General features: G+C 42.1%; 1 protein-coding gene across 1 annotated transcript in view; it reads right to left on the bottom strand.

Annotated features, from left to right (window-relative positions):
• Window positions 1–13,152, bottom strand: part of tmem240a (transmembrane protein 240a) — a 16,057-nt gene extending 2,905 nt beyond the window's left edge. The window contains exons 1-3 of the mRNA XM_006785292.3: window positions 12,316–13,152; window positions 11,822–11,928; window positions 7,831–8,039 (exon numbers count right to left, since the gene is read on the bottom strand). Coding sequence (XP_006785355.1) covers window positions 7,831–8,039; window positions 11,822–11,928; window positions 12,316–12,372 — 373 coding nt within the window. The 5' untranslated portion in view covers window positions 12,373–13,152. The remainder of the gene's footprint in view (window positions 1–7,830; window positions 8,040–11,821; window positions 11,929–12,315) is intronic.
• Between the last annotated feature and the right edge of the window lie 289 nt (window positions 13,153–13,441).

Here is a 13,441-nt window from a genome sequence, read left to right as displayed (position 1 = left end):
ATACAAGGCATATCAGCAACCAGACACACAAGCTGGACTGATCTCAGACCCATGAACCTCCGTTTAGCGCGTTAATGTCATGATCTTTCTTTCTTAAACTTTTTTGAACTAGAAAGAAAAAAAAAATCAAGAATCTGTACTTACAAAACCAACTGAAATAAAAAAAAGTTAAAAATCCCTTTGTGGTAAATGACATTAGTTTATACTGGTGAAATTTGCTAATACAACCTGCATGATGACGCTTTGGTGTGTCTGTTTATTAGGATATTTACATGAGTGTGAGTCAACCTCCTCCACGAGGTGTTGTTTGCACTGTAATATCTGCTGACAAATACCCTCCTTATTAGAAGAATTAAATAAGACAAAAACTTATCAGGAGGAAACATTCACTCTTCCAATGTATTTGGGGCTCTTCCTGAATTATCTACAATCCAGCTGCTAAAATTGATGTGACGTCAGTGTCAGTGATATCTGATGATCTATGTGTTAGTACATTTTTGTGATTTCCAGACGTGTTCTAAAGCAGTTGTACACGATAAACATGTTGCAATGGAGAATAATTTATTAAGATGATCCTCAGTCGACTTTTTATTTGTTTGCTTGTTTGTTCTCTTTATAGACATCTATGCATTAATTGCATGAATTCAGTAAAGATATTTGTGGGGGGGGGGGGGGGGGGGGGGGGGACTTGAAATTAGCAAACTGTGCAGTTGGAAACTGACTTAAAATATAAATACATTTTGGCCTGACTCACACTGTCTTTAAAAGCAAAGGTTTGCGCGTTGATTTGTCCTTTAATAGTTTCTATTTTTCATCCTTGGAGACAAGATGATGAGAACCGTGATGGCTCACGCGTCACTTTTCTGCTCTGAAATGAACAAAATTCTGGGCTAAATGTTTCGATGGCCAAACGGGTAAACTTACTGTGTGTAATAGTCTCAAAGATGGATGAGCTGAATGTAACAAACAAACAAACAAAAAGAGAAACAGACGAGTTGTCCTCTTTCGCCTGGTATAAGCGTAATGAAAGGAAATTTATATATATCACATTTCATTACACATAAAACATAAAATAAAATAAAATAAAATAAAATAAAATAAAATAAAATAAAATAAAATAAAATAAAAGTAGTCAGTTTATGTCTGTGAATTTTGCACAAGGATGTTACATTTTTATTTTGTCTTCACCACAAATGTAGCTTTTTATTCTGTGGAGCAGAGGCGAGCTGTTTACGACGGAGAAACTGAGACAAGAATTTTCTTTTTTTTTTAAAAAAAAAGAAAGTTTGAAATATTGCATGTGAACTGTAAATGGCGTCACTCTTCAAGCGCGCCACGGCATTGCCCTTGAGCTTTCACATTTGTGCTTCGACTGTTGCATCGGTGACTGTGTCCTGGCATCACTGCCATACACCAAAATGGATTTCACATATGACATTATACATATTTAAGACACAACGGATCCATCTGACACCACCAAAATTAGCAGCGATCACATCACACGTACAGAATACGCGTCTCAAAGGCCGACCTGCCGTGAAATCTGTGTCTGTGCCGGGAAACAAAGTAGAATTTATTTATTTATTTATTTTTTTGCAAATGCGAGGTGCATAATGTGAGGAGGGGAGTGGCGGGGCAGACGTTTGTGCTTGTCAGGTTATAAACTGGAGCCGGTGAGGCGGTGCGAGGTCCACAGAGACAGCAGAGAGAGAGAAGGAGGGGAGAGCCCCAGACAGCAAACCCAGTATAGCAAATGGCCCTGCTAGAGGATGAGCAAGAAAAGAGGGGGTGGTGGTGAAGTTAGGCAAGAGCTGGTGGGGGGGGGGGGGGGGGGGGGGGGGGGGGGGGGGGTTCTGTGGATGAGAGGAGGTGAGGAGGAGAGGGAGAGAAAGGGAGAGTTATTTATAGCTGTGAATGGGTATGCTGTCCACAAGGACTGCTCTGAAGGGTATCCAAAGGAAAAGGGGCAACCAAGACAGGTTTCTCTCATTTGAATAAAAGGATGGAGGTGGAGATTGAGTCCGGAGGAATGATAATGGCATGGCAGGAGAAGAGGGAGGCAGAGATACAATTGTTATGCTTTAAATTTAGAGCGGGGGGATGCTAAGTCATCGTTTTCTCAATTTGTGTGATCGTTGTTCGTTTTTTCCGTTTGGCCTTTCGAGTTAGGCGTTCACGGCAAGGCAGCAATAACAGAAAAATGTATTTGCAGCAGGAAGCACTGTAAAGGAAATGGACAGGAGTAGATTCAATAAGTGAAGAAGAGGGGGAGAGAGGGAGGAGCTAGACGAGGAATTAGGGGGAGGAAAAAAGGGAACTGTGTGCATCTGAGTGCGCTGTGTATGCGTGAGTGTGTTTGTGCGCATGTGTGTGTGCGTTTCTCACTTGCTATTCCAGCTGCTCTTTCACTCGTTCTATTTTTAGCTTTGGAGGGGAGTTTGTGTGTGTGTGTGTGTGTGTGTGTGTGTGTGTGTGTGTGTGTGTGTGTATGTGTGTGTGTGTGAGTGAAGTGGGGGTGGGGATGTGACAGCATCTCCATCCTGCTCCCCACCATCACACACACTCTCCTCCCCGCTCTGTCAGCCTCACCTTCACTCCTCATCTCGGGGAGGCTAAACGAGTGTGACCTAGCACCGGCACATACAGAGAAATGAGGGGTATTCCCTCCAAGTGCCAAAAAAGCCCAAACTATTCTCCCCATTCTATAAGTGCTGTTAATGAATATGGATGTTCTTCTTTCCCTGAGTGTTTTTTTTTTTTATGATGATTTTTGCACTGTTGTACTAATGCACTGCAGAAAACCAGCATTGTTCTCAATTCCATGACTCTGTGCAAAGCAGCAGCAGCCAGCAAACATCAAAGCTTTTACTACTGGAGCACGTTGTTCATTATAGCTGCAAACGAATGGTAAAACCTCCATCCTAAAGCCCCATATTAGTGCATTTTAAAATCACTGTCACTCTTTGATCAGCTCTTGACAGATTCCCATCCCGCCTGGGGAGCTTTTCCATGGCGGTCCCAGTATCCAGGTCACATATCACCTACTTTATCCTGAAAACTGAAGATCCAGGCCACCTCCTCATCGTGGGGCCTGCCCCAAACTCTCTGTACCCGCTACAGCATAGAGACAACGGGATAGTGCAGTTTTCTCCATGTTTCAACATTCAGCGTCTCCAAACTCGGCTGAATTGCAGCAAAAGAATTGCTAAATGTTCATGAGCGTTTCCTCACACGACTTCAATCCTGGCGGGGTGGGAAAAGGCTGAGAACCCACCATGATCGTGAGCTGTGAGGGACTTCATGCTGTCATGTCATGATTTCACACGTGCGTCTAATGGCTGTTTAACTTTGGCACCACTGAAAGCTTTTTCATTTCTTTGCTCGAGCCCGCACAGGCGCGTAGGCCTAACGGTGCCGGCGAGCTGTACAGCACATGCTCTGTCTCATTAAATCTGCCGCGTTTGCTTTCTTTTGCAAAAGTAACATGCATCCTTCATCTGTCAGGAGGAGATGGGGAGAGAAATGAGACAGATATTTCAGGGAGGGAGTGTGCCGACAGAGGGAAATAAAGAGGCAACTATCACACTCAGTTGGATTTAAACACACGGTATGTGGGAATGTAGCATTCACTACAGCGCAGCAGATGGTGGGAGTGAAGTCATCTCACTCTCTGTTTTTCAAGCCTGGTTTAAACCAGTCTTGGTGATTGCTGTGTTTGTATTCTTACACATATGGGTGACAAATTAAAAGAATAACTGACAATAAAGACCCGCTTTAATACCTGTGAAGCCATTTAGCAACATCTTCTGCCCTGTGGATTGCTTTCTTGAAGGTTGAAAATTTGGGATATCTCTGAATTGATTTGCAGTGACCCGTCATGCTAAGTGGATACAACAGAGCATCACAGAGGCACCGGATCCCTTCACTGTAGGGCTCACAGATTCCGGCTTTTTCTTTGATTTGTCACTCATCACTGTGTATCACACTGATGATCACACCACAGCAATGTTTGCTTTAAAATAAAAAAAAATAGTTTGGTCAGATTTCCCTCATTAATCAGTTAACTTCCAGGACTTCCACCGCATTCATTCAGTGTAATATCAGCGGTGACAGTTTTCCTTTTTGTCATCCACTGCGCTGATGCTCCCACGCACTTCATTATTATACTTTTAAGCAAAGATCTTGGAGAGCCAGAGATATGGCACTTGATGAGCAGTCAGAAACTTTATAAGCATTTTTATCAGATTGGATTAGTGACTCTATACATGCAGTTTTTATGTCTTAGTGACCATTGTGATTAAAGCTTATTTAGGCAATGCTTCAAAGTAACTTTCCAAATAACAGCCCATTTCAATGTTGCTTCCAAGTGGCAAAACTTGCTGCTAGAAAGACTATTAGAGTATCCATGTAATCCAACTCACAAAGTTACAACCTCCAGTTACACCCTCCACTGAAATGCTTCTCTTGTTAGCTTTCTCAAATGCACAGTGTTGTATAGTGTGTGGTGTAAACTGCAGCTCTATTACAGATACAGAATGACACAAGCTAACGTGAACTGATTAGTCTGTGTGTCCGTGTTAAAAGCATCTCAGTAAACACATATTTCATGTTGCTGTGTTTTGTGTGTGTGTGTGTGTGTGTGTGTGTGTGTGTGTGTGTGTGTGTGTGTGTGAATGTCTGAATCCATGTGGAAAAAGGTACTGCCTCTGAAAAGATTGCTTTAACTGACTGATATTGATTTAAATTGAACTGGCCACCTCATATCACGCCTGGACTCCATTTAAAAAGGTTTTCCAACCTTGCAACTGCTTAATAAGCGTCACAGCCAAATGGAGCGCAGCCATTCTTTGTAGTTCATTTAGTCTGGTGACCTCACGTAAATCCTAGGACAGCTCCACCCACCTTCAGCTGAAGAGGAGGTCTAATCAGCATATTACTGGAAATACCTTCAGTGAAGTTTTGTTTTTATTTATTTATTTATTTTTTTTTGGGGGGGGGGGGGGTTTGACATTTTTTAATATGTCACAACCAAAATAACATGGAAGTATAATGATGGCTGAATTTGCTTCAGCTGCTTTGGTTTCTGGGCTCTGATCTTGAACGTGCTGGTTTAATATCACACTCACATGGCTAAGTGGGAGACATGAACAGAACAGAGGATCTTTTTGATGGCGTTGGCTGATATGTCTACTATGAAAGACTCATAATTAAGAGCCCAGATTCATGTTTTCCGTCAGTGCAGCTGGGAAAACACAACTACTTGATCACAAAGATGTTCCAATAGCAGATCTAGGATGTAGATTTTATGAACTGGTTTTTCATTGTTATTGGTAAACATATTACATGTTGGAATAAATGAAAGTTATATGAGAAAATAAATACCACTGTGGAGGTCACGACAGCTTCCCAAAAGTGAAGCCAAAATATTTCTGTGCTGCTGACATCAACTTCCATTAAATCCTGTGTTAAGTGGGGCATCGGCACAATGTCCCCAGTTACTACAGCGCAGACACTCACAAGTGCAAGATGGCAGCTCTTATTTCTGAGATAAGTTGGCTTCACTTTTGTACATAAACAAGAAGTGTTGATGCATCGTGCACCTTTATAGATATGCTATGGAGCTGTCATCAAAATCTTTTGAATTTTAGTGTCTAATTGTCATTCTTTAATGAGTTAGATGCTGGAGCCGCTTTAAAGCTGTCAGTGGATACTACTCCACTAGCAGAAACTCTGGAGAGTCAGTACAACTAAAGTTATTTTAGTACACCTTTGCCTTTTACACCTTTGTAAGTATTTAAACCAGTTATCTGAATATTTTTAGCACCATAGATGTGGTGCAAAATGCACAAAAAGATAAAACGGTCTTTACTTTTTCTGGAGTTCCTCACGAGTCTATCCTCGGTCCCTGATTGTTCTGTAATAAGAAGCTAGTCTTGGGATGTATGACTGTGAGATTCCATTTTTATGTAACTCAACCAAACTGTAAAGCCAAATGAAAATGTCAGCACAGAAAAAATTCTCACAATATACAAATCTCCACATAGCATTATTAACGATGTCATGTAACACAACCAAAAATGCAGGCCTGTCAGTAAAAGTTTTATTGAAGGAATGAAGTTTTATTTAAGAAGAGGGGGTTTATTAAGCTGAGATTTCTTTTTCTCTCTTTTGGAGCCTCCATAAATGTCACGTTGCTCTAGATCTGCAGTCATTGTAGAAGAGACATCAACATATTACAGTTGTTTCAGAGCACTGCTCTCAGGCCAATCAATCAAATCTACCATATTACCTAAATCCTCGTCTCCATTTAGAGCCTACCTGGTAATTGAACAACTGATATGGTGTGACTGGTTAACCCCATGACTGCTGCTTGGAAAATCCCTGTTGAGATCAGAACCTTTTAAAGGACAAAGTCAATGCATCTCAGGCTTGCAAAGTGAGGGTTTTCCTATAGATCCACTCTGAACACTCAGCTTTATCTTTAGCACTGCCATACATTTTCCCCAAAGTTTTGTTTTTCATTTCCTCTTGCGCTGTTTACTTGTTTTGGGAAAGTGTTACGCATGTTCATTATTTGTTATTAGTCTACACTTATGCTTGGCTGAACTTTCAAACAAGGAAGTTATCTAGGCACGAATGTCACAATCATAATTATTAATTTGCTAAGTCGGACCCTGCAAAGCCACTTTGTCTAGTCGTCCCAATTAAGTTCAACCGAATAGAGGTTTTAATTGTAGGTTGTGTCATCTATATTACATATATAAAATCCCATTAATATTCTGTTTTACTTGCATTGCTATTTTGCTCTTATAGCATCCCCAATGAGATCATTAAAGCTCTAACTTATCACAGACCCTAAACAGAACTTTTCTGGGTGAGCCATTTATCCAAACGCTTGATGTAAACCTAGCCCTAGACTAAAAGGACACACATCTTCCAATGCAAAAATAAGTAAGTTTAAGTCTAGAGCTAGGCTTAATCCTTCTCAGGTAAACTGAGCCTAAATATGTGAACTTTAATCTAAGCGAAGATGTCAGCTGTTCAATTTGGCTTAATGCTAACACAACAGTCGGGCTCAGAGGCCGATGCTGAATAACATACCAGCGTGCAGCAATAGACACAAGTGATTGCACTAATGTATTTAAAAATGACATACCTGCAGGGAGTTTAATGTGAGTCAGCAGTTTGGGAAAGACAACATTAAAGAGTGATTTTATGTTGTCCTATCAAGTAATGAGCTGAATACATCCCGAGCATAGAAATTACACTTAATGACAGTGCCATTACATGAGCATATGACTGCTGTTTCCTGCAAACAAATTAAGTATTATTAGTGAAATAAGGTGTGAGATATGTAGACTGTCCAAAAAAAAGAAGAAGAAGAGGACAGCCGTTTAAATTTAGCTTCAGCTCAGCTGGTTTGTCTGATGTGCCTACGTCTGAATCATCGCAGTTGGAAGGTTTCGCTGTGATTTTTTTCCAAGAGGTCGCAGTAAACTGAGAAAAAAATCACCAAGAAGAGCCAAAAGTGGGCCAAGCAATGGGGGGTAAGGTCATTTTCCAGAGCTCTACCAACTGCTGTGTTAACCTGGCAAGCACTTAGAGATCCAGATACATTGCGGATAGTTACACGAAAAGATCTTTCTGTGTTTTTGCTAATACCCTGCAATAAAATACACGTTATTTCATTACATATTAAATTTTTTCCAGTCTTTCAAGCATTTGTGCCTCAGGATGTTCAACTAAAATGAATAAAAACTTATATGATGTTAAAGTATTGCTGAGCTTGCGTATAAGCAGCAGATAAACAGCAGGCAGCGTCCATCTTACCGTAGTATCGGCTCGCCCTCCAGGCCCTGACGGCACAGTGTAGGACTCCATCCAACCACAGCAGCAACCAGCTGATGCAGAAGCCCAGTAGCAGTCCCAGCATTAAGTCCATCTCCTGCTTGGTCACACTGTCACTCACAAAGTAGTTCTCTGAAGAGTCCACCAAGGAATGGTCCCCATCGTATGGGATTACATAGTGGACATGATGCCTGGGGGCGAGGGCAGACAGGGCAAAGTGATGGAAGAGTTAATTATGCTCTATGTTTGCATCTTATATAACCCTTCTAACTAGGGGGGTGTCTGGAGATTTCTAAATTATGATAAGATTGCACAAATCCGCACTTTGCTGTTAACCCCAGAAGCCTTCTCAGGGAACCCATGGGTATCTCCGGGCTGCACTTTAGGCAGAAAAATTCACGGCTGAGTTGTGATTTTTAAATTTGGAGAAGCAGCTCAAGGACTGAACACAGAAGGGTTTCTGCCTCTCTCAGTGACGATAGTTGAAGTGCCTCTAAGCAAGGCATTTACTCCCATATTCTACCAGCTCAATAAATGCCTTCCTGAGCAAATAGGACATGTATATAATGCAAACTGTACTGGGGGTTCTGGTGTGATCTTGTAAACATCAGTTTGTTTGTTTTTTCACTTTAATTTAGAATTAAAAGTGTAATTTAAAGCCAAACCAGCTCCTGTTGGAAAGTCTCTTTAATTTGCTCCAAATAAGAGAAGCAAGAAAGAAGGCAATTTTATTCCTTTACCACAAATTCACAGGGTGCCTGATTGCTACTAAACAGGTGTTCACATCTCACAGGGGAACGCATGGAAATGTTCCACCCATAATGCACAGAGAGGAAGATGACAGCTTATGCTGCATTACAAGTAAATATATATATATAGAGAGAGGTAGATGGAGAAATAGAGAGATAGATAGACAGATACCAGTATATATGTGTATATATACATGTGTATAGACAGAGAGAGAGAGTGTGTACATATATATCAATATATATATATATCAATATATATATCAATATATATATATATATATATATATATATATATATATATATATATATATATATATATATATATATATATATATCAATATATATATATATATATATATATATATATATATATATATATATATATATATATATATATATATATATATATATCAATATATATATATATATATATATATATATATATATATATATATATATATATATATATATATATATATATATATATATATATATATCAATATATATATATATATATATATATATATATACACACAGATACACACAGTGGGATCTGAATAAAGAATAAAAGAACATCCATAAAGCTCTGTACATCCACTACTGTAGCAAGTAACTACCTATGGCTATCACATTGCCTCATTGTCCAGAACTGCCCTCCCCGCCACTGTAAAATAGATTCACTTGATGTGAAAGCCTCACTATACAGGTATTGCCTGGCCTCCTGGGAGGGGATGAAGGCGTTTTCAATATAACAACACAGGCAGCTGTCTGACAAACACGGTGAGGGAACGCAGTGGGAGCTGAGAGATTTACCTGTTGGAAGTGAGTCCAGATGCACTCACACTCTTTGGGACATTACTTTGATAGCAGGATTGGACCGAAGGAGGTTTGTGAAGACCTACTAGACTAAAGACATGCTGCAGCAATTTAAAATAGCTTCTAACTTCTGTAAATCTGAATGGCTTGCAACTGTTTGATTAGATTTCTCTGTTTCTGACATTACTATAGTTAAGACTGTTAAAAGCGCGTTAAAAGTTAAGGTATGACTCTGTTCTCTGTATCATGAGCAGCTACAGACAAGCACAAATTTGAACTTCATTAATGTAAATTTCACCCACGCTGCGTGACTGACAGATAATCTCTGGACACTGCGCTGCAGGAACTCTACAGCACTTTAAAACACAAATAGATCTTGCAGATGAGCACCTGAAGCATCTTGCTAAAGAAGTATGACTACATGGGGGATCAAAGCAGCCTCTGAAGTCCATTAACAGGGAAACATCTAAAAAAAATGCTAAGCAATGTATAATGATAACCCAAAATGTCTATCCAGATTCATTTCTTTCCCCTGAAGAAGGACCTTGCTGAAATACTTATAAGTCTCTTGTAGCACATAAATTTTCTTGTGCACCTTTTTCCCTCCCCCAATATAAAAAAAAAAATCAGGTCAAGAATTTTTTGTCTAAACATGCGCAGTCCACTCCTGTATCTTCCCCGTCACGGATGCAGCTGTTCTAAGGCCAGGCTTGAGCCCATCATACATCCTACAACCACATCCAAAACAGAGCATGAGCACTGCCAAATAAAATGACACTGGCTGTGTCCTCAAGCCTGATAAGGTGAGCACTGTGGGCGTCCCGACACCTCCACGCCTCATGGATGGAAGGGCAGGCAGGCGAAGTCAACGCTCTGCTCTATTCATCCACGTATCCCACGTTTCTGCTGTTTGTGTGAAAACAGATGACTGGCTCTCATTCAGGAGTATTTCCAGGTCAGTGAAAGACACTGTGGTTACCTAAGCACTAGCAGGAGGAGCAGAGGTTTTACTGTGCATACTGTTCATTAGCATGGAGGTTTATTTGATCACTTATATGAGAAGGGTTTTTTTTAATCATTATTCTTTTTGCATTACTTACTAAAAGAAATCCCTTTGGCCTCTCTCCGCAGTAGCAAACATGACATGCCTGTCTAAATATTCCAGGAAAAAAAGCTCATCAGTGATGCATCATCTCATCTCAGAGCTGTACCCAAACATGCAATTTATTTTTTTTTATTTTTGGCCTTGAGTAAACTATATCACATCACATGTATTAGACGCCTTTCAAAAATTTGACTTGGACAAGCATAATATAATTGCCTATGATTGATGGTGACCCATTTCTGGATTTAGAGGCTAAGAAAACACACACACACACACACACACACACACTGTGGAACTGCCCTCTTAATGCTGCTAATGAACTGCTAACACATCATCCCCCTCACTGCAGCATGAACACTATGGGCTGCTGTTTTCTTTGAGTGTGCATCTGTTCAGCTTGCACCAATATGAATAGTGAAAATTCTTCCCTCTTAAGCCTCTGTGTGTTCTTCTAGCTGCTTGTCTGCAGAGCACAGACCAATCAGGATCCAACATAAGGACACTATAGGTGTGCACCCGTTTGTAAAATAGGAGTCTTACTTTAAATCCTGCTCTAATATTGTTGCCATACCCTCAGGCACTGAGGAGAGTTAGGAGGAAGAAGAAAAAAACACAACACAGAGGCCCACTTGTGCCATGGCTCACCCATATATCTAGCCTGTGTCATATTAAGTGCTTAATGATGATGGAGAACACGTAATAATGCTCATTAAATCCAAATTAATACATTAATGAGTGTCATGCTGTTGTTTTTCCACACTTCAATCCCTGCTCTCACCGTGACAGCAAACAGGTAGGCTGGTGAGCAGCCAGCTCCCTCAGCCCTGTAGCACTTTCTAAGCCATAACCACCTCACTTCGGCACTTAGGATCATAATTGGCCCCAGCAGGTTATATTCTTGCCGTGTAGGCCTGCGTGTGAATAGCACGGCGCACTTGATGCTCAGATTGTTTTTGAAACGGCCTCACATCGCTCGTACTTCATTACCTATTTATGGCTCCGACATACACCTTCGTGTATGGAACAAAATCAGAAATCCTCACCGCCACCGGTGGTATAAAAAAAGAAAAAGAAAAAAGCAGCACACGGCGATCAAACGTGAGATCGAGCGAATAATAAAGGGTCTGACAGTCGCTATGTAGCCTGTGAGAGCGCCGACAGGTTTGGCTTCACCGCCGGAAATCTTCGAGGCCTCTTCAGCAATTAAGAATGGACGACTAAAGAAGAGAACACACACGCGCGCATACACACCATGAAGCACACCATGTTTAACCCGAATATGGTGCTGGATGATGGCATTTACCTTCCACAGTTGCAATGACAGACGCGGTCCTCCCCTCGTAGATGCGGTAAGATGTAGTTGTGAAAGCGATCCAGTAGTGCGTTCATGTCCATTAAACAGGCTATCGCCTGCAAAGAACCATTCCAGTCAGCTGGGACATGTCAAGCAATAGGCTAGGCTATTACCACAGACAGCGAATAATTCTTTTCATTAGGTGCTATTAGGATAAATAACAGCAGGCTATAAAGACCACAGAGACATGAGTGAAAATAGTCTTGGCAGATCCTCCCGATTCTAAGAGGGGGGACTCTTGCCTCAAACGGACTTAGATTATTTATTTATGACGGCAGGTAATTATAGGTAGGCTAACCTACTTCCTCGTGTCAGTGATAGGCCTGCTGTAGTTTCTTGAAAATGTGATAGGCCTACATTTTTGAGGCATTTCTGTCAAATCGGGAGGCTCTCAGCCCAGTGAGGAAATAAGATCGTGGCCGAGGGAGGTGAAGGTGTCTTACCATTACAACTGAAGCACCAAGAATCATAAAAATCATGGTGGTTGTGATCATATGCATCAAAACTTCCAAACTGGCCGCCGTCCTGTTGCCCGGGGTTCTACCCGCGGCGGTGGAGACGCTCCGGCTGGGCTCTGGGCGCTCTGTCCCGGCAGGAGCCGCTCATGGAGCCGCCGCCGCCGCTCCTGGCTCCCCGTCCCTTCAAACTACCCGGTCTCCCTCCGTCCCCTCCTACACACGGCAAGCCGCTAGCCTTCACTGCGCCCTCTCCATCCAAGTATCCTGATCTCCCCCCACCCCCCCACGGTAGGTCGGATGCGGCTGCCGCTCGATCCAAGGAGGCAGTCTTCTCCTAATCACCGATGCAAAAGTGATCCGTTCCTTCACTCGCGTCTCTAGCTGTATCCCAGTTTAAAGAAACCATAAAGAAAATGAATGAAGGATTCCCCTGATATCCTCTACGGAGTGCCCCGGTATCCTCTCTCCCTCCTTTCCTAAGTTATTCCACACCGGTTCTGCGCTTCAGATTAATGCCGGTGTCCTCCATGGGAGAAGACGGTCGATTTCTTTTGCCTGGACGTTTCAAAGAGCTGCACCAACTCCTCTCACGGCCATCGCCCTCGTCTTTCTCGGAACGCTTGACAACATCGACACGGGGTCCACACAGCTCCAGTCGGGAACTAGACCCACCCTGCGCCCCGAGTCCACTCCGTATCCAGCAACGGCAGCTGCATCAACGCCCGGAGCCAGGATTATCCCATCCTGGCTTCCAGCAGCTACACGAGCATCCACTCCCACCTCTAGTGCATGCGCGCACGCACGCGTTCGCGTTCGCGCTTCTATGCGCGCGAGAGAATGTGTGTATAGTGGGCGGTGTGAGAAGAAAGAACTGCAAGCCCGCTTTAAGGCAAAGGCCTGTAGGCTCGTTATTTACAGGACACCGGCAGAGGCACCGATGGCACTCGTCATCATGATTTAACCTGCTTTATCCCCACAGTACCCCCCCCCCCCCCCCCCCAACCCCAACACACACACGCCTGCCTTGTGTTCTACTTCTCCCCCAGACACTGCTGCTCCTCTGTTTCTGACTCTGCACCATTTCTGCTCACAACATGCCGCTTGTTACATT

This window comes from Neolamprologus brichardi, chromosome 20 (genome assembly GCF_056152115.1).
Source record: "Neolamprologus brichardi isolate AB-2024 chromosome 20, ASM5615211v1, whole genome shotgun sequence".
Taxonomy (NCBI): Eukaryota; Metazoa; Chordata; class Actinopteri; order Cichliformes; family Cichlidae; genus Neolamprologus; species Neolamprologus brichardi.
This window is presented reverse-complemented; position numbering and strand designations above follow the sequence as displayed.